General features: G+C 41.9%; 1 protein-coding gene across 1 annotated transcript; it reads left to right on the top strand.

The window, feature by feature from the left end:
* Positions 1-642: 642 nt before the first annotated feature.
* LOC112266485 (actin-related protein 3) lies at positions 643-13,468 on the top strand. The gene is made up of 12 exons (XM_024443980.2): positions 643-885; positions 1,412-1,467; positions 6,548-6,672; positions 7,104-7,214; positions 7,300-7,395; positions 7,738-7,845; positions 8,130-8,273; positions 8,506-8,679; positions 10,698-10,790; positions 11,040-11,165; positions 11,330-11,413; positions 13,026-13,468. The coding sequence occupies exons 1-12, from the start codon at positions 842-844 to the stop codon at positions 13,119-13,121; spliced, it is 1,257 nt and encodes a 418-aa protein (XP_024299748.1). The 5' UTR covers positions 643-841; the 3' UTR covers positions 13,122-13,468.
* The last annotated feature ends 5,277 nt before the right edge of the window (positions 13,469-18,745 follow it).

The following is an 18,745-nucleotide window of genomic DNA, read 5'->3' as shown; positions in this document are numbered from 1 at the left end:
GTGGGTAGTACCATCCACGCCCATTGTTTTGCTGCGGAACCATAAAACAGACAGAAGAAGCCTAGGTTCCCACTGGGCACGGATCACTGAATGTCAACTTGATAAAATTCAAAGGAACATACCAACATGTCACAGTCACAATTTTTCCAACATCATGACACTTATTTGGAGTCTGTGGCTCAAGTGGTTTGAAAGCTATTGTCAAATATCCAACTTGAAACTGATTTTAACTCGGTCTCTGAAAATGATGGAAACTTTTGAGATGGTCTTGGGTGAAACTGATCACTAATGCAGTTTACTTCTAGGATAGAGAGAAGAGAGCTTGGTTTTCATGTTCACCCAAAAGGTCAGTCTAACGCATTGATACAATGCATTTTAATGTCATTGATGTCTATAGCGTTATGCAATGTTCAAAGAAGATATTATATTCAGATAGTCTACTGCCCTCATATCAGTCGTCACAGAATCCTGTCCGTGAATTGACTGAACACAGTTATTCTGCTGCTACTATACAAACTATCGGTACATTATAGAGAATAATTGTTTAATATGTTTACATTCCAATTAGAACGTGTACATTCACTTACCCTTCTGATAAGGTGCGATATGAGAAATGCTTTAACAAACGTTATGATCAGCGTCGCGTCAACCGCTTTCAACTTCCGCATCAGGTGATTGCGGAGGTAACTTCACTCTGCGGGTTCAGGGTTCCGCCTCTAAACTAGCTAGCTAAATAAATGGTTATCCCTCTACCCAAAACAATCGAATTTCCTTTTTATAAGACCCATTGGAATAAAGCAGCAATTCACTATTGCACTCTGCAGTAGATATTTAAGAAAACATGGCTGGACGTCTACCGGCTTGTGTAGTTGACTGTGGCACAGGGTAAGTGGCATGTGTTAATGCTAATAGCTAACTAACTGATTCATTGGCTTTTGCTAGATGCACCCAGACAGGGCAGAAATGTTGGGCGTGCAAAGTAAACCAATCAAGATAGCTAGCTAGCTAGTCAGCAACAACCTTAATTTCGTTTATTCCAGCCAGCAATATAGCTAGTTAGCCATTACAAGATAGTTTGCTAGTAGCTAATTTCAACCAGGGTTCCCCACTCGTTAGACGTTACATTAGTAACTTTAGTATGCATTGACTTTAATCTTTTACCAGAGTCTACGTGACTGTTTCAATTTATGGAAGCGTATAACTGGCCTAGTCCACAGACAGTCATGCCACCTTTTTAGATGAGTGGTTTTCAACCTTTTTCGGTTACTGTACCACCAACTGAAATTTCACTGCTCGGACTGAGTACCCCTATGTGCATTTTACCAGTAGGCCTATGGTCACCACTGCTTTAGATCATGCATCATTAGGATCTATATAACCCACTGAACTTTCTCATGCAATGCTTTTGTAGGTACACAAAGATTGGATATGCTGGAAACACAGAGCCACAGTTTATTGTTCCTTCATGTAAGTATTTCTGTATCATACAGCAGCGGTTCCCCAAACTCTGTGCACATTTTGTTTTTTTGCCCGAGCACTAAACAGCTGATTCAAATAATCAACTAATCATCAAGCTTTTATAATTTGAATCACCTGTGTAGGGTTAGGGCAAAAACCACTCCCTGGGGTCCCAAGGACCGAGTTTGGGAAACGCTGTCATACAGTCTTCTAATGATAATGTACCATGTTCATTCATATGTAGCTCTTGATTATGAGTATCAGTTCCTTTCAATTACACATGAGTCATTGGACTGTACTGAGGAGTTTTGTTAAGAGCCACGACGCATTAACACGCAACGCTTGCAGTATGATTTTGGAAGCTTAAGGACCTTATCTTTCAGATCAGCGAGAAATAATAAAAATAAAAAATAGGGTTAGCGTTTCCACACGGCGATATGTCCATGTTAAGGCGCTTGTTTATGGAAAACGGACAGAATAAGTGCTAAATAGCTATCTGCGTCTCCATACACCTGCATCCTTACGTTCAATATGACAGTCTGGTATGGGAATCTGAGAGTGAGGAGAAAAAGCAAACTAACCAGAATAGTCAACACAGGCAGCAAAGTAATTGGTCGACCACAGGCACATTTGAGCATTCTGTTCTATAAGGCAACCAAAAAGAAGGCACTGGATTTTGTTGGTGACCCCCTCCCACCCTCTACACGCTCAGCTCTGTCCGGCACTTCAGAATGCCCATGGCCAAGAAGAACGTGTTCAAACATTAATTCGTTCCTTGTGCTGTTGGACTACTAATTGCAAAGTAAATTGTATCGGTTTATGTACTTATCTATCTAGTGCAGTTGAGAAAGTGGTCATTTGTGAGTGAATCTATTAATGTCCTCTGTTAGTGTATGCAACATGATGGACTGACTCGTTTAAATGTGTATGATGTGAGAATGTACAGTTTAAGTCAGAAGTTTACATTCACCTTAGCCAAATACATTTAAACTCAGTTTTTCACAATTCTTGACACTTAATCCTAGTAAAAAGACCCTGTCTTAGGTCAGTTAGGATCACCACTTTATTTTAAGAATATGAAATGTCAGAATAGCTTTTATTTATTTCATCACATTCCCAGTGTGTCAGAAGTTTACATACACTCAATTAGTATTTGGTAGCATTGCCTTTAAATTGTTTAACTTAGGGCAAACGTTTCGTGTAGCCTTCCACAAGCTTCCCACAATAAGTTGGGTGAATTTTGGCCTATTCCTCCTGACAGCTGGTGTAACTGAGTTTTGTAGGCCTTGCTTTTTCAGTTCTGCCCACAAATGTTCTATAGGATTGAGGTCAGGGCTTTGTGATGGCCACTCCAATACCTTGACTTTGTTGTCCTTAAGCCATTTTGCCACAACTTTGGAAGTATGCTTGGGGTCATTGTCCATTTGGAAGACCTATTTGCGACCAAGCTTTAACTTCCTGACTGATGTCGTGATATGTTTATTCAATATATCCAAAATTGTTTTCCTCCCTCATGATGCCATCTATTTTGTGAACTGCACCAGTCCCTCCTGCAGCAAAGCACCCCCACAACATGATGCTGCCACCCCTGTGCTTCATGGTTAGGATGGTCTTCTTCGGCTTGCAAGCCTCCCCCTTTTTCCTCCAAACATAACGATGGTCATTATGGCCAAACAATTTGGTTATTGTTTCATCAGACCAGAAGACATTTCTCAAAAGAGTGTGATCTTTGTCCCCATGTGCAGTTGCAAACCGTAGTCTGGCTTTTTCTATGGCGGTTTTGGAGCAGTGGCTTCTTCCTTGCTAAGCGGCCTTTCGGGTTATGTTGATATAGGACTCGTTTTACTGTGGATATAGATACCTTTGTACCTGTTTCCTCCAGCATCTTCACAAGGTCCGTTGCTGTTGTTCTGGGATTGATTTGCACTTTTCGCACCAAAGTACGTTCATCTCTAGGAGACTGAATGCGTCTCCTTCCTGAGCGGTATGATGGCTGCATGGTCGCATGGTGGTTATACTTGCGTACTATTGTTTGTACAGATGAACGTGGTACCTTCAGGCATTTGGAAATTGCTCCCAAGGATGAACCAGACTTGTGGAGGTCTACAATTTTATATCTGAGGTCTTGACTGATTTTTCCCATGATGTCAAGCAAAGAGCCACTGAGTTTGAAGGTAGGCCTTGAAATACATCCACAGGTACACCTCCAATTGACTCAAATGATGTCAATTAGCCTATCAGAAGCTTCTAAAGCCATGACATAATTTTCTGGAATTTTCCAAGCTGTTTAAAGGCACAGGCAACTTAGTGTATGTAAACTTCTAAACCACTGGAATTGTGATACAGTGAAATAATCTGTCTGTAAACAATTGGTAGGAAAATGACTTGTGTCATGCACAAAGTAGATGTCCTAACCGACTTGCCAAGACTATAGTTTGTTAACAAGAAATTTGTGGAGTGGTCGAAAAACTAGTTTGTGTCTCCAACCTACGTGTATGTAAGCTTCCGACTTCGAGTGTATGTGATTATTTTAATGGAAGGTGATGCCAAAGAAAAATGGATCCTGGATGGACAGTGTTATTCTGTTCTAAATGGAAGATGGATGCCACAAATCTGTTTTCACTGAAAATGTCTGTCTGCTGCAACTGTATTAATACAGTGAGTGTGCATCTTGCATTTGTGAAATGAGAGTAGAGGGATTTATGTTTTTAGAACCATACCGCAATTGAGATTCGATTCAAGTTTAGATGGAGTATTTGTCTGTTTTGGCTTTCAGAGCCAATTTACCCTTTAAATAGAAAGTCCTTGGTCTATTAGGATTAACTTTAGGCTACTTTAGTCCATTATTTGGCTAACTCATAAGGCGGACATACTGTGTAGGCATTAGTTAAATGAATATGCTGAAAGCATTTTGGTATCGGTCCTTCCTGTTTTTCTTATCTGATTGGAGTGCTCAAAGGAAGTAGGCGAGCACGCCAAATTCAACAAATGTAAAACCAAAGTTTGAAGTTGGCCGCCTTCCTCTAGCATTGAGTCATCCAGTGGACGCTAAATGGCAATGCTAGCTTGTTAGAGGACCGTAGACTAGTTACCCGGTGACCAATCCAAACCATTTTTGGCTATTTTCAATCATCTTAGCCTATTCACTTGTTTTCAGTACTTGAAAGCTGTCCAGACACAGCTTGAAAGGAAGCTAGTCCAGCCTATATTCAGTGATATGGCTCCATAGCAGAAGTCCCCTTGTGCCCCTGCTGACTAGAATAACGGACAAGCTTGCCAAGGCCACCTGACTGTGGACTTGAAGTAGCCGGCAGATTGATGACGTGCACTTTTAGAACCATGGATGGATGACAAGTAGGCCTAAACATTTAGAGGCTACAAGGAAGTAGTTGAAGGAGCAATGTTCATCGTCTGACATTATTATAATAATATATAATGTAAGCCATTTTAGCACACTTTTATCAAAATTGACTTGCGTGCATACATTTTATGTACGTGTGGGCCCGGGAAACCAAAGTGCTCTTGGTAAATCTCAACTTTATCAATGAAGTTACATTATGCAGTTAGTTAAAGGCCCAATGCAGCTGTTTTTATATCAACATCAAATCATTTCTGGGTACAATTTAAGTACCATACTGCAATAGCTTTCCATTAAAATGGTTAAAAAGAAACAAATGGCTTTTAAGCAAAATATTATAATTCTCAAGCAGTAATGTTGCTAGGACTGTTTGGGAGGAGTCTGAGTGGGGATGGAAAAAAAATAGCAGTTATTGGCAAAGCGGTTTGGAACTCTCTTTTGTTATTGGTGTAACTTATTTACCGTCTTTGTGATGTCACCAGGCAAGTCATAACTCCACCCATGTAAAACCTGCTGATTAGAAGGTCCTGTATCGAATGTATTTTCAAATCAAAAGAGAGTGATGGCGCTCTCCCAGAAGCTTAGCTGGTGGGTAAAACACGTACATTCAGACAAAACAAAGGGGTGTAATGGGTTGGCACTCAGTTGTTGGATAAAGCTTACCTCATTCATTGAATGTTGTGAAAATAATTAAAAACATAAAAATAACGGATCTGGTTGAAAATGGCATATGTGACATTGATATTAGTCAAACATTTATTCCAGTGATTAAAATTGTCTAAAAAGCACAAGTAGGTTAAATTTGGTCATAAAGTCAGTATCGTCCAAAACACTTACTTATGGGTTTGGTTTTGATTTCAACCATGCCCATTACCACGGGATACATATCTAGTTATAAAGCAGAATACAGACAGCGAGAGACTTGCCCAGCAGCACAGAAGATCGGACTTTGTTTACATAAAACAACTCATCACAAAAATATTTTACTTGAGAAATACTGCACCAAACACCTTAGCTAGATGTAAAACCGTGCGACTAAAAGCACCTCGGCAAAAAAACGTTTAAAAAAATTACAGGATTCTTGAGTTACTATGAATTCCAAACCACTCTCATTTGTGTATTTATTTTCCCTTCTGTACTTTAATTATTTGCACATCGATATAACACTGTACATAGCCATATTATGACATTTGAAATGTCCGTATTCCTTTCAAACTTTTGTGCGTGTAATGTTCACTGTTCGTTTTTAATTGTTTATCCATTTCACTTGCTTTGGCATTGTAAACATGTTTCCCATGCCAAGAAAGCCCTTTGAATTGATTTGAATTTAATTGAATTCATTCGGACTATTTTGAGAAAGTGATACTGACTTTATTCCTACGGTGTCTCATGAGGGACAAACCTCAGTAACCGCCACATTGAACCACACCCCCATGACTGAAACCGAAAAACCCATGCAGAGTCAGTGCGTTCAGTATCTCTTTAATAAAAATGTGGCTATTTGTTTACTGATTTTACAAGACAAATCGAAGTAATAGGCCTGCCGCTCATTGAGTTTCCTCTCTTATGTTTAGCATAGGCAGTTTGCTTTCCCTATGCTTGATTTAATCAGCTCACCTGTGTAACGTTGCCTATCAGCACCCTCAAGTCATGATGTTTCAATCAACAATGTCCTAATCATATGTAGGCTGGTACTAAGGATTAATGGAGTTGAATCTGCCTAAACTTCAGGTATTGCCATCAAAGAGTCGGCCAAGGTTGGAGACCAAGCCCAGCGCAGGATGACGAAGGGGGTGGACGATCTGGACTTTTACATCGGTGACGAGGCAATAGACAAACCAAATTATGCAACAAAGGTACATTGCATTTTCCAGTGATGGAGGTTTACTTAAAGGGGAAGTCTGCAGTTGGTACATACGTTTTTGGACTTTAATGATATTAGTTCTGGAAGAATATAACTTCAATATGCCTCATGGGCTTAGTTCAACTGGCATATCCCATCAGAACCGAAAATATCATCTATCATCTCCGATGTTTGTAAACAAAACATGGTGAAAACTACGATGTTGGCTGGTCAGTCTTTGCAACCATATCTCTATCTATGGATTTTTAGAGCGGTTCAATTTCTTCAGCCCAATTAGTCAGCTTTTCTCGAAACAACAGTGTCGGGGAGTTCGCTTTGTTATTGCCCCTTTTTAAAGTTTAAATGTAAAGTCATGCTGAAGGCCTGTTAGAACTGAGTAGCCTAATGGAGATATGTTGGTTGTGGTTGTTCCCCTTGTAACAGTGGCCCATTCGTCATGGGATCGTGGATGACTGGGATCTCATGGAGAGGTTCATGGAACAGGTCATCTTCAAGTATCTGCGGGCAGAGCCCGAAGACCACTACTTCCTCTTGGTACGTTCATAACATGCACGTTAGTGTGGAAAGTATGCTATTTAGTAGCAGGAACCTATGGGATTTGTACTTTTCTTTTCCACAGACAGAGCCTCCTCTGAATACCCCTGAAAACCGAGAGTACACAGCAGAGATTATGTTTGAGTCCTTCAACGTTCCAGGTCTTTACATCGCTGTACAGGTAAATCCTCTCTGTTCTTGGTTGGTTCTATATAATCTCTTCCCTGCACCTCGTCATGTTCAAGGGTCAAGTCAAACTTGATTTTGAGTGCATTGTCACAACTCTCAACACACTTCACAGAGGAAATGAGGGTGTTTGTGAAACTCCTGGGTGGATCTCAATTCTGGGTCCCTTTTCAAAAAAGGAGTAGGAGTGCTGATCTAGGTTCAGAACTCCCCTGACTATATAATTGTATTGATTTGTTATCTAAAATTCTAAACTGATCCTAGATTTAGCACTCCTTTGCGAATACGGGTTGTCATCATCAGTGGAAAGTGACACGGTCTGTGTTTTCCTCCTCAGGCGGTCCTGGCGCTGGCAGCCTCATGGACCTCCAGACAATTGGGCGAGAGGACCCTAACGGGGACGGTGATTGACAGCGGTGACGGGGTCACCCACGTCATCCCAGTGGTGGGTGCATTCGTTCGATCATCATTCCATACAGTCTTTACTAGAACTGGGTCATGTTTAGTAGGTAGCAAACGTTTTGAAACAAAGTGGAATGGGGAGGTACTTCCTGAACTTGTCCAACAAGAGTACATTTTCTTAATCTGCTGTAAATGTTTGGAACAGTGTGCCCTACTGAACACTACTCGGATGTATTCTAAATATATACTATTGCTAACACATACATGGTTACGTTACTGTACGAGTGATAATAGATTGTGTTGTCAATCGGTGTTGTTTTCTTCCAGGCAGAAGGCTACGTCATCGGTAGCTGTATAAAGCACATCCCCATCGCTGGTCGAGACATCACCTACTTCACCCAGCAGCTGCTGAGAGAGCGCGAGGTGGGCATCCCACCAGAGCAGTCATTGGAAACAGCCAAAGCCATCAAGGTACCAGCACATTTAACTTTTTTTGTTCCCTTCACAAACCAAAGGAATTATTACCTGTATTATTTGTGAGCATGTCTCAGGTTAAACAGCAGAGGTCAGTAGTGCTGCACCATTGACCAGAGATGTACAGTCACAGATCATGACTCCTTGTTAACTCTTTGGCATCTACCCAGTGTCTTATGTACACTCGGTTATGACTTACAATTAATAATGGTTCCATATTGTGTTCCAGGAAAGGTTCAGTTATGTCTGCCCTGACCTGGTGAAAGAGTTCAACAAGTACGATACGGACAGCTCTAAGTGGATCAAGCAGTACACGGGGATCAACTCCATCAGCAAGAAGGAGTTCACCATCGACGTGGGCTACGAGCGCTTCCTTGGCCCTGAGATCTTCTTCCACCCAGAGGTATGATCCCATTGATTTTCAATATATATTGTTGTGCTTGTGTTATGTAATGTATTGTATCTAGTGCTGAGCGATTTCATGCTTTTTGGTTCGATTATTAAAACGTAATCACAGATTTCGGTTTCAATATTATTTTGAAACCATGAAATGCGTTGTTCATTATGTGGGTTGAATACTGTAACAACACAGAATAAAATAATTCATAAAAGTCTCATGATGGTAGTGAGTGCCCATTACTGCTTATCACTTAATAACCATTTATTTAGTGACTTTACTTTAATAAAATATTTCAGTTGTGTATATTACATTTGTTTTATTTGATGACTTTATTTCATTCTAAGTCATCGTCTCATCTCTATAGAGCTGCTGCCTGTGCTCTCTGACAAAATCACTTTTGTAGTTCTTCAAAGTAAATAAGGCATACTTTTATGACTGCTGAATACCAACTGTCAAACACTTAGATCATGTATATTCAGGTAGAGATACACTATATATACACACATGTATGTGGACACCCCTTCAAATGAGAGGATTTGGCTATTTCAGCCACACCCGTTGCTGACGTGTATAAAATTGAGCACACAGCCATGCAATCTCCATAGACAAACATTGGCAGTAGAATGTCCTTACTGCAGAGCTCAGGGACTTTCAACGTGGCACCCTCATAGGATGCCACCTTTCCAACTAGTCAGTTCGTCAAATTTCTGCCCTGATAGAGCTCTGCCGGTCAACTGTAAGTGCTGTTATTTAGAAGTGGAAACCTCTAAGAGCAACAACGGCACAGCCGGGAAGTGGTAGGCCACACAAGCTCACAGAACGGGACCGCCAAGTGCTGAAGCGCGTAGCACGTAAAATTAATCTGTCCTTGGTTGCAACACTCCCTACCGAGTTCCAAACTGCCTCTGGAAGCAACGTCAGCACAATAACTGTGTCGGGAGCTTCATGAAATGGGTTTTGATGGCCGAGCAGCCGCACACAAGCCTAAGATCACCATGTGCAATGCCAAGTGTCGGCTGGAGTAGTGTCTAGCTCACCTCCCTTGGACTCTGGAGCAGTGTAAATTTGTTCTCTGTAGTGAGGAATCGGGCTTCACTATCTGGCAGTCCGACAGACAAATCTGTGTTTGGCGGATGCCAGGAGAACGCTACGTGCCCGAAAGCAAAGGTCTGGGGCTGTTTTTCATGGTTTGGGCTAGGCCCCATAGGTCCAGTGAAGGGAAATCGTAATGCTACAGCATACAATGACATTCTAGACGATTCTGTGCTTCCAACTTTGTGGCAACAGTTTGGGGAATGCCCTTTACTGTTTCAGCATGACAATATCCCCGTGCATACAGAAATGTTTTTTTGAGATCGGTGTGGAAGAACCTGACTGGCCTGCACAGAGCCCTGACCTCAACCCCATCGAACACCTTTGGGATGAATTGGAACGGTGACTTCGAGCCAGGCCTAATCACCTAACATTAGTGCCGACCTCACTAACGCTCTTGTGTCTGAATGGAAGCAAGACCCTGCAGCAATGTTCCAACATCTAGTGGAAAGTCTTGAAGAGTAGAGACTGTTATAGCAGCAAAAGGGGGACCAATTCTATATTAATGCCTATGATTTTGGAATGCGATGTTCGACGGGCAGGTCTCCTATGATGTACCTCGCAAAGTAACAGCTGCTCTCTATGTCACCTCACGACCACTCTTCTCTGTTCAGTAACAAGCTTAAAAGAAAGACTGGACAAGTCGATGCACAATGGATTATGGTCATTGTAGCTAATTACCACGTTTTAATGCATTAAACTATATAGAATATTGGCCTGTTGGAAACTACAACTACATTGCACAGTTCAGGCTGGATCTGATTTATCTCTAGAGAAACTGTGAGACATGCGGCATTGAGCTCACAGGGAAAAAACTGTAACGAATTGGAATTCAAATAATTGAATTGACATTTGTTAATCACTCGGCTCTAATTGTATCATAATAACATTGGTTGTACTGTATGTGTTGTACTTTCCTCCTCCCCCAGTTTGCCAACCCCGACTTCACCCAACCCATCTCCGAGGTTGTTGATGAAGTCATTCAGAACTGCCCTATTGACGTCAGACGTCCCCTCTATAAGGTACATCTGGGGAGTTCAAGTTTGTTTGATTTCTTTCACATGACAGGCGACAAGAACATTACGTTTGACAATAGAAAAGCAGTCCTTGTGATTTACTGAAACTATATACTTATGCCAGATACTGAGACTTGTCTCCATCCAGAAGTTATGAGATTAAGTAGTAGGATGAAATGTTTGACTTTCTAAGTGATCTATTCAGGAGTATGTCGAGGTTCCAAGTGTCTATTTACCTTGTCTGTTGCTATGCAGAACATTGTGCTCTCTGGAGGCTCCACTATGTTCAGAGACTTTGGCCGACGTCTGCAGAGGGACCTGAAAAGGACAGTGGATGGCAGACTGAAACTCAGTGAGGAACTGAGCGGTGGCAAGCTGAAGGTGAGAACCGATTTGACATTTGACCTAGTCAGCTGATGTACTCTATAGGGATGCTACAGCTTTATGGGTGTTGTGGCTCCTAAAATGTTCAAAATGATGTCATATTTTTGCATTTCCAGCATAATATTGGCTCAATAATGACATGTTTCATGTTTTCTTGCCAGCCCAAACCCGTCGACGTGCAAGTCATCACTCACCACATGCAGAGATATGCTGTTTGGTTCGGCGGGTCTATGTTGGCATCAACTGTGAGTTCTAAAACTTAGTAACATGAGTTAACAAAGATCCCTCTATCAGAGATATATATATATATATACATATACTGCTCAAAAAAATAAAGGGAACACTTAAACAACACAATGTAACTCCAAGTCAATCACACTTCTGTGAAATCAAACTGTCCACTTAGGAAGCAACACTGATTGACAATAAATTTCACATGCTGTTGTGCAAATGGAATAGACAACAGGTGGAAATTATAGGCAATTAGCAAGACACCCCTAATAAAGTAGTGGTTCTGCAGGTGGTGACCACAGACCACTTCTCAGTTCCTATGCTTCCTGGCTGATTTTTTTTGGTCACTTTTGAATGCTGGCGGTGCTTTCACTCTAGTGGTAGCATGAGACGGAGTCTACAACCCACACAAGTGACTCAGGTAGTGCAGCTCATCCAAGATGGCACATCAATGTGAGCTGTGGCAAGAAGGTTTGCTGTGTCTGTCAGTGTAGTGTCCAGAGCATGGAGGCGCTACCAGGAGACAGGCCAGTACATCAGGAGACATGGAGGAGGCCGTGTGCATGTGTCTGCTCAAATGGTCAGAAACAGACTCCGTGAGGGTGGTAAGAGGGCCCGACGTCCAGAGGTGGGGGTTGTGCTTACAGCCCAACACCGTGCAGGACGTTTGGCATTTGCCAGAGAACACCAAGATTGGCAAATTCGCCACTGGCGCCCTGTGCTCTTCACAGATGAAAGCAGGTTCACACTGAGCACATGTGACAGAGTCTGGAGATGCCGTGGAGAACGTTCTGCTGCCTGCAACATCCTCCAGCATGACCGGTTTGGCGGTGGGTCAGTCATGGTGTGGGGTGGCATTTCTTTGGGGGGCCGCACAGCCCTCCATGTGCTCGCCAGAGGTAGCCTGACTGCCATTAGGTACCAAGATGAGATCCTCAGACCCCTTGTGAGACCATATGCTGGTGCGGTTGGCCCTGGGTTCCTCCTAATGCAAGACAATGCTAGACCTCATGTGGGCTGGAGTTTGTCAGCAGTTCCTGCAAGAGGAAGGCATTGATGCTATGGACTGGCCCGCCCATTCCCCAGACCTGAATCCAATTGAGCACATCTGGGACATCATGTCTCGCTCCATCTACCAACGCCACATTGCACCACAGACTGTCCAGGAGTTGGCGGATGCTTTAGTCCAGGTCTGAGAGGAGATCCCTCAGGAGACCATCCGCCACCTCATCAGGAGCATGCCCAGGCGTTGTAGGGAGGTCATACAGGCACGTGGAGGCCACACACACTACTAAGCCTCATTTTGACTTGTTTTAAGGACATTACATCAAAGTTGGATCAGTCTGTAGTGTGGTTTTCCACTTTAATTTTGAGTGTGACTCCAAATCCAGACCTCCATGGGTTGATACATTTGATTTCCATTGATAATTTTTGTGATTTTGTTGTCAGCACATTCAACTATGTAAAGAAAAAAGTATTTAAGAAGATATATATATATTCTACTGATGTAAAAGCTAAAGACAGATGCGTGGAGGCTTTGTTAGCCTTGGCTAGAATATAAAATAGGAAACTTGAAAGAAAGTGTACACCAACAAATAATAACGGTCATATCTACTCTTTCCTCAGCCGGAGTTTTACCAAGTGTGCCACACCAAAAAAGACTATGAGGAAATCGGACCGAGCATCTGCCGCCATAACCCTGTCTTCGGGGTCATGTCTTAAAAAGGACTTCCCTCAGTTATCACTGGAGCTTGCATTTTGGAGCAGAGTGGACGGACGGACAGAGGCAGAGTGGCATTACTGCACTACGGTCGCTGCTTAATCCAGCCTATTTCCAGGGCTACGGTTAAAGACAAAATACAGGAAGAGAATGACAGAAATAGAATGACTAGATTCTATTCCTATGGAGAATGACTCATTTATCAACTGCAGACCAACTATCAGGCTGACAAACGGGGGGTGAATATCTATGTAAAAGAGAAGGAAATGGTGTCTTAAAGCATTTTCAGAGCAATTGTGTGGACACAGAATAATGTGCAAGATAATAAAGGCAACTCATGTATGGTTAAGTGTGCCTGACGTATGTTATTATTATGGTATCCACACGTACAGCAATTAAGTACAGTTGGATTATATTTAGTCAATAGCTCTTTTTTTTCAGATGCACTTCTGAGTGTTCAAGGGTAGAGCTTGTTGATATTTCATATTATTGAGTCTTTTTATATATATATATATATACACACACACACACACATAGTCGTGGCCAAAAGTTTTGAGAATGACACAATATTCATTTTCACAAAGTCTGCTGCCTTAGTTTGTATGATGGCAATTTGCATATACTCCAGAATGTTATGAAGGGTGACTAGATTAATTGCAAAGTCCCTCTTTGCCATGCAAATGAAGTGAATCCCCACATTTCCACTCTATTTCAGCCCTGCCACAAAAGGACCAGCTGACATGTCAGTGATTCTCTCGTTAACACAGGTGTGAGTGTTGATGAGGACAAGGCTGGAGATCGCTCTGTCATGCTGATTGAGTTCGAATAACTGACTGGAAGCTTCAAAAGGAGGGTGGTGCTTTGAGTCATTGTTCTTCCTCTGTCAATCATGGTTACCAGCAAGGAAACACGTGCCATCATCATTGCTTTGCACAAAAAGGGCTTCACTGGCAAGGATTTTGCTGCCAGTAAGATTGCACCTAAATCAACCATTTATCGGATCATCAAGAACTTCAAGGAGAGCGGGTCAATTGTTGTGAAGAAGGCTTCAGGGCGCCCAAGAAAGTTCAGCAAGCTTCAGGACCGTCTCCTAAAGTTGATTTGGCTGCGGGATCGGGGCACCACCATTACAGAGCTTGCTCGGGAATGGCAGCAGTCAGGTGTGAGTGCATCTGTGCGCACAGTGAGGCGAAGACTTTTGGAGGATGGCCTGGTGTCAAGAAGGGCAGCAAAGAAGGGACTTCTCTCCAGGAAAAACATCAGGGACAGACTGATATTCTGCAAAAGGTACAGGGATTGGACTGCTGAGGACTGGGGTAAAGTCATTTTCTCTGAATCCCCTTTACGATTGTTTGGGGCATCCGGGAAAAAAAGCTTGTCCTGAGAAGACAAGGTGAGCACTACCATCAGTCCTGTGTCATGCCAACAGTAAAGCATCCTGAGACTATTCATGTGTAGGGTTGCTTCTCAGCCAAGGAGTGGGCTCACTCACAATATTGCCTAAGAACACAGTCATGAATAAAGAATGGTACCAACACATCCTCCGAGAGCAACTTCTTCTCCCAACCATCCAGGAACAGTTTGGTGACGGACAATGCCTTTTCCAGCATGATGGAGCACCTTGCCATAAGGCAAAAGTAATAACTAAGTGGCTAGGGGAAAAAACATCAATATTTTGGGTCCATGGCCAGGAAACTCCCCAGACCTTAATCCCATTGAGAACTTGTGGTCAATCCTCAAGAGGCGGGTGGACAAACAAAAACCCACAAATTCTGACAAACTCCAAGCATTGATTATGCAAGTCAGTCAGGATGGTGCCCAGAAGCTAAATGACAGCATGCCAGGATTGATTGCAGAGTTCTTGAAAAAGAAGGATAAACACTGCAAAAATTGATTCTTTGCATCAACTTCATGTAATTGTCAATAAAAGCCTTTGATACTTATGAAATGCTTGTAATTATACTTCAGTATTTCATAGTAACATCTGACAAAAATATCTAAAGACACTGAAGCAGCAAACTTTGTGAAAATTCATATTTGTGTCATTCTCAAAACGTTTGTCCACGACTGTACACATGCATACACACACACTACCGTTCAAAAGTTTGGGGTCACTTAGAAATGTTATTGTTTTGAAAGAAAAGCACGTTTTGTTTGTCCATTAAAATAACATCAAATTGATCAGAATTACAGTGTAGACATAGAGAATGTTGTAAATGACTATCGTAGCTGGAAACGGCTGATTTTTGAATGGAATATCTACATAGGCGTACAGAGGCCCATTATCAGTAACCATCACTCCTGTGTTCCAATGGCATGTTGTGTCAGCAAATCCAAGTTTATAATTTTAAAAGGCTAATTGATCATTTAGAAAACCCTTTTGCAATTATGTTAGCACAGCTGAAAACTGTTGAGCTGATTACAGTCTTACAGTCTTACCATCCACAGTTTTATTGTGTGGTCGCTTTGTGGATTGGTTTGGAATGATCCATGAATCCCTGAATCATACAATATCTTTACAAAGTAAGTTACATTTATCAGTTCAATTGAAATGACGGTTAGACCATCATTGCTGTCAGGGTCTCGTGTATTTGACCATGTACCAAATCTGTGGATTTCAACGCCCACCCACATTCCAATAAAGGCAGACAGATATTTCTATAAATGTGTCTCGATGGTTATAACCTGAAAGGACTATTTTAACGGTACAGTAAGTGTATTCTAGAAGTCTAGAAGGTGCTTTCACTACATTACTTTGAAACCAAGGTGAATGAACAATGCAGTGAACATGAAAAATAAAGGATATTCAGAGGTTGGCGCTAAACTAAAGGACAGTGCTACAACACACAGAGCTATTGTAGACAACTCTGAGGCCATGGCAGAGGACAGGAATAAGTACAAGAAGTCCCGCTATGACCTCCGCGGAGTCATCATGAGAAAAAGGACAGTATAGGAATATGGTGTAATCATACTACCCAGTCTCCGACGCCCACCACGTATGGCAAACTACAGTCCATTACGGATGACAAAGACCCAACCGTGATCTGCCCAACGATGCCTCTTTACCAGACGAACTCCATGTTTTTTATGCATGTTTTGACAACAACATCGTGCCAGGTGTGAGGGCCCTCACCGACCGTGTGGATTGGGTGATCTCGTTCCCTACGGCCGACGTGAGAAAGGTCTTTAATCAGGTCAACACCTGCAAGGCCGCGGGGCCGACGGTATTCCAGGGTGCATACTCGGAGCATGCGCAAAATAGCTGGCAGGCATATTCACGGTCAGTTTCAACCTCTTCTTGTCCCAGTCTGTAATCCCCACCTGTTTTAAGATGAACACCATTATTCCTGTCCCCAAGAACTCTAAGGCTTCATGCCACAAGGACTACCGCCCTGTAGCACTCACTTCTGTAATCATGAAGTGCTTTGAGAGGCTGGTTATGGCACAGATTAACTCCACCATCCCAGACACCCTAGACCCACACCAATTTGCATACTGCCCCCAACAGATCCATAAATGATGCCATCTCAATTGCACAATTGACTTTTTCAATATTTTGTTATCTTACAGCCGTATTCTAAAATGGATTAAATTGTTTCTTTTTTCAAACTACACACAATTTTCTTTGATTGTCTTATTTACAAGAATATTGACCACAATAATGACCATTTTTTGATTCACTATAACGGGAGATCCTTTTTTCTGTTAACAATGCCTGCAGTAGCTCGGTTGGCCTTGAACTTCTGTGGATTCAATGAGAACCGGCTGTCGTTCTCCCCTGCATTCACCTGATGATAAGACAAGACGTGATTAGATATTTTTTTTGCTAACAGACGACAGTGTCTCTGGGTCGCCAGTTTGCCTGGGCAGGGGTCCCGGGCAAGACAAGTTTGAAAACCCCTACTGTATGGCACGGTGTAGAGGCAGGCAGCAAGGTTTGGACAAACTTTTGCAAATCAAATGCTAGGCTAGTAGCATGGGGAAATAATATCTAGATGCTTTTTTTCCAGGGGAGATTAAGTTCATGAATTGTCTTGCTGGGCTGTGGAACAGTAGACGTACATTGATAATTCAAATGGAACTGGTAACAGGCATTACCCAGAGGTAGGTTGGCAGGTAGCCTAGAAGTTAAGAGCATTTGGCCAGTAACAAAAATGTCGCTGGTTCGAATCCCTGAGCTGTCTAGGTAAAAACATCTATCGATGTGCCCGTGAGCAAGGCAATTAACCTTAATTTATCCTGTAAATCGCTTTGGATAAGAGCATCTGCTAAATAATGTAATTGTTGTGAATAACTCCGTGCTATCAACCAATCAGGATCCAAACAACCTGTTCTATAAAAAATCAATAAGGCCCTCGAACCGGGTAATTATCGTGAATTACACCCTCCTATGGGCTGTCACATGATAATCCCTGGGTTCTCATTGCCTTATTGCTTAAATATGACACAATGAGTGTGTGTTATGTCAGTGTATCCAAATTACACCAAGGACATTGGCCACATGAACTAATTGTAACTCATGCTTGTGTTTTATTACTGGTCCTGGGTTTAGCTGAGGACACCAGAGGGGATGATGACACTCCCTAAGCATGACTGACACATCTGACTACCATGATTTAACATAGCTTTAGGTTTGTCAAAGTTTCTTTACTTTGTTAGCATGCACTGGTAAAGTTATCGTTTTCGTATTAATGGGATTTATCAAAAAGTATCTTATTCCCTTTTGGTAGAATAGATTGTACTAATATTGCCAATGTCAAATGTTTAGGTCTTCAATTAATGGTGAACTGAGTAGGACTCAAATCCACGTAGGTCCTGGGTTATACTTATTTACTTAAGTTACTTAAGTCTTGCGCTTGTTAGATATTGGGCGAAGATGGTAGGCAGCACATGGCTCATTTAACAGTTATTCATAATGTTAGTATGGTTCAGGCAGGTGAACAATTGCTTTGCGTTTCGCTTGTACCGAAGTGGCATCCTGAACTGTTGCTCCTTGCAATTGCCAACTGAAGACTAAGTAAGTGGTAAGTGCGTTTTTAACTCATAAAAAAAAACGATTTGAATTCTGTGCTGTCCTTAAACGTTCCACAAAGCTAAATTAGATGTGTATTTAACATTTTCCCCTTCAAAGGCCCATGACCAGACGTCTGACATAATTCCCGAAGCAAGGTCACTGGAGCAACCCACTGAAAGATCAGTCCACCATCAGACTGTTCGGCATGTCCTGAAGTCATCAGGTGAGAATCACAACTTGACCTGTTGGTTAAATGTTTGGAGACACATTTTCTTTTGAACATTACTGAAGGGTTCATTGGTCTTTGTTTTAATACTGTATCCTGATCTGTGACAAAGTTAATCAATGTACTTAACATTGACTGTCTTGAGTGAATTATATATATACAGGTTTTATTTGAATAGTACACATTTGAGGCTAAAAGCTGAATTGCAGCATACAGTAAATACTGCAGGTCTACATGCAACCGATTAAACAACATAGAAGGAACATGATCCTATATTCATCTGAAAGCAGACTGAAAGGTATTTATCAAACACCTACGGACATTCTGTGTACTTTGTCATTTCAACTGAAATGTATCATTCAAATCACAAAACCTGTGAAGAATTG

The sequence above is a fragment of the Oncorhynchus tshawytscha genome, linkage group LG14 (assembly GCF_018296145.1).
Source record: "Oncorhynchus tshawytscha isolate Ot180627B linkage group LG14, Otsh_v2.0, whole genome shotgun sequence".
Classification (NCBI taxonomy): Eukaryota; Metazoa; Chordata; class Actinopteri; order Salmoniformes; family Salmonidae; genus Oncorhynchus; species Oncorhynchus tshawytscha.
This window is presented reverse-complemented; position numbering and strand designations above follow the sequence as displayed.

Excerpts from the sequence above, each read along its gene's own strand:
- LOC112266485 (XM_024443980.2), top strand. The coding sequence starts at position 842 with ATGGCTGGACGTCTACCGGCTTGTGTAGTTGACTGTGGCACAGG. Across the intron at positions 7,846-8,129 it reads TCACCCACGTCATCCCAGTG|GCAGAAGGCTACGTCATCGG; the intron begins GTGGGTGCATTC and ends GTTTTCTTCCAG. Across the intron at positions 11,414-13,025 it reads GGTCTATGTTGGCATCAACT|CCGGAGTTTTACCAAGTGTG; the intron begins GTGAGTTCTAAA and ends CTCTTTCCTCAG.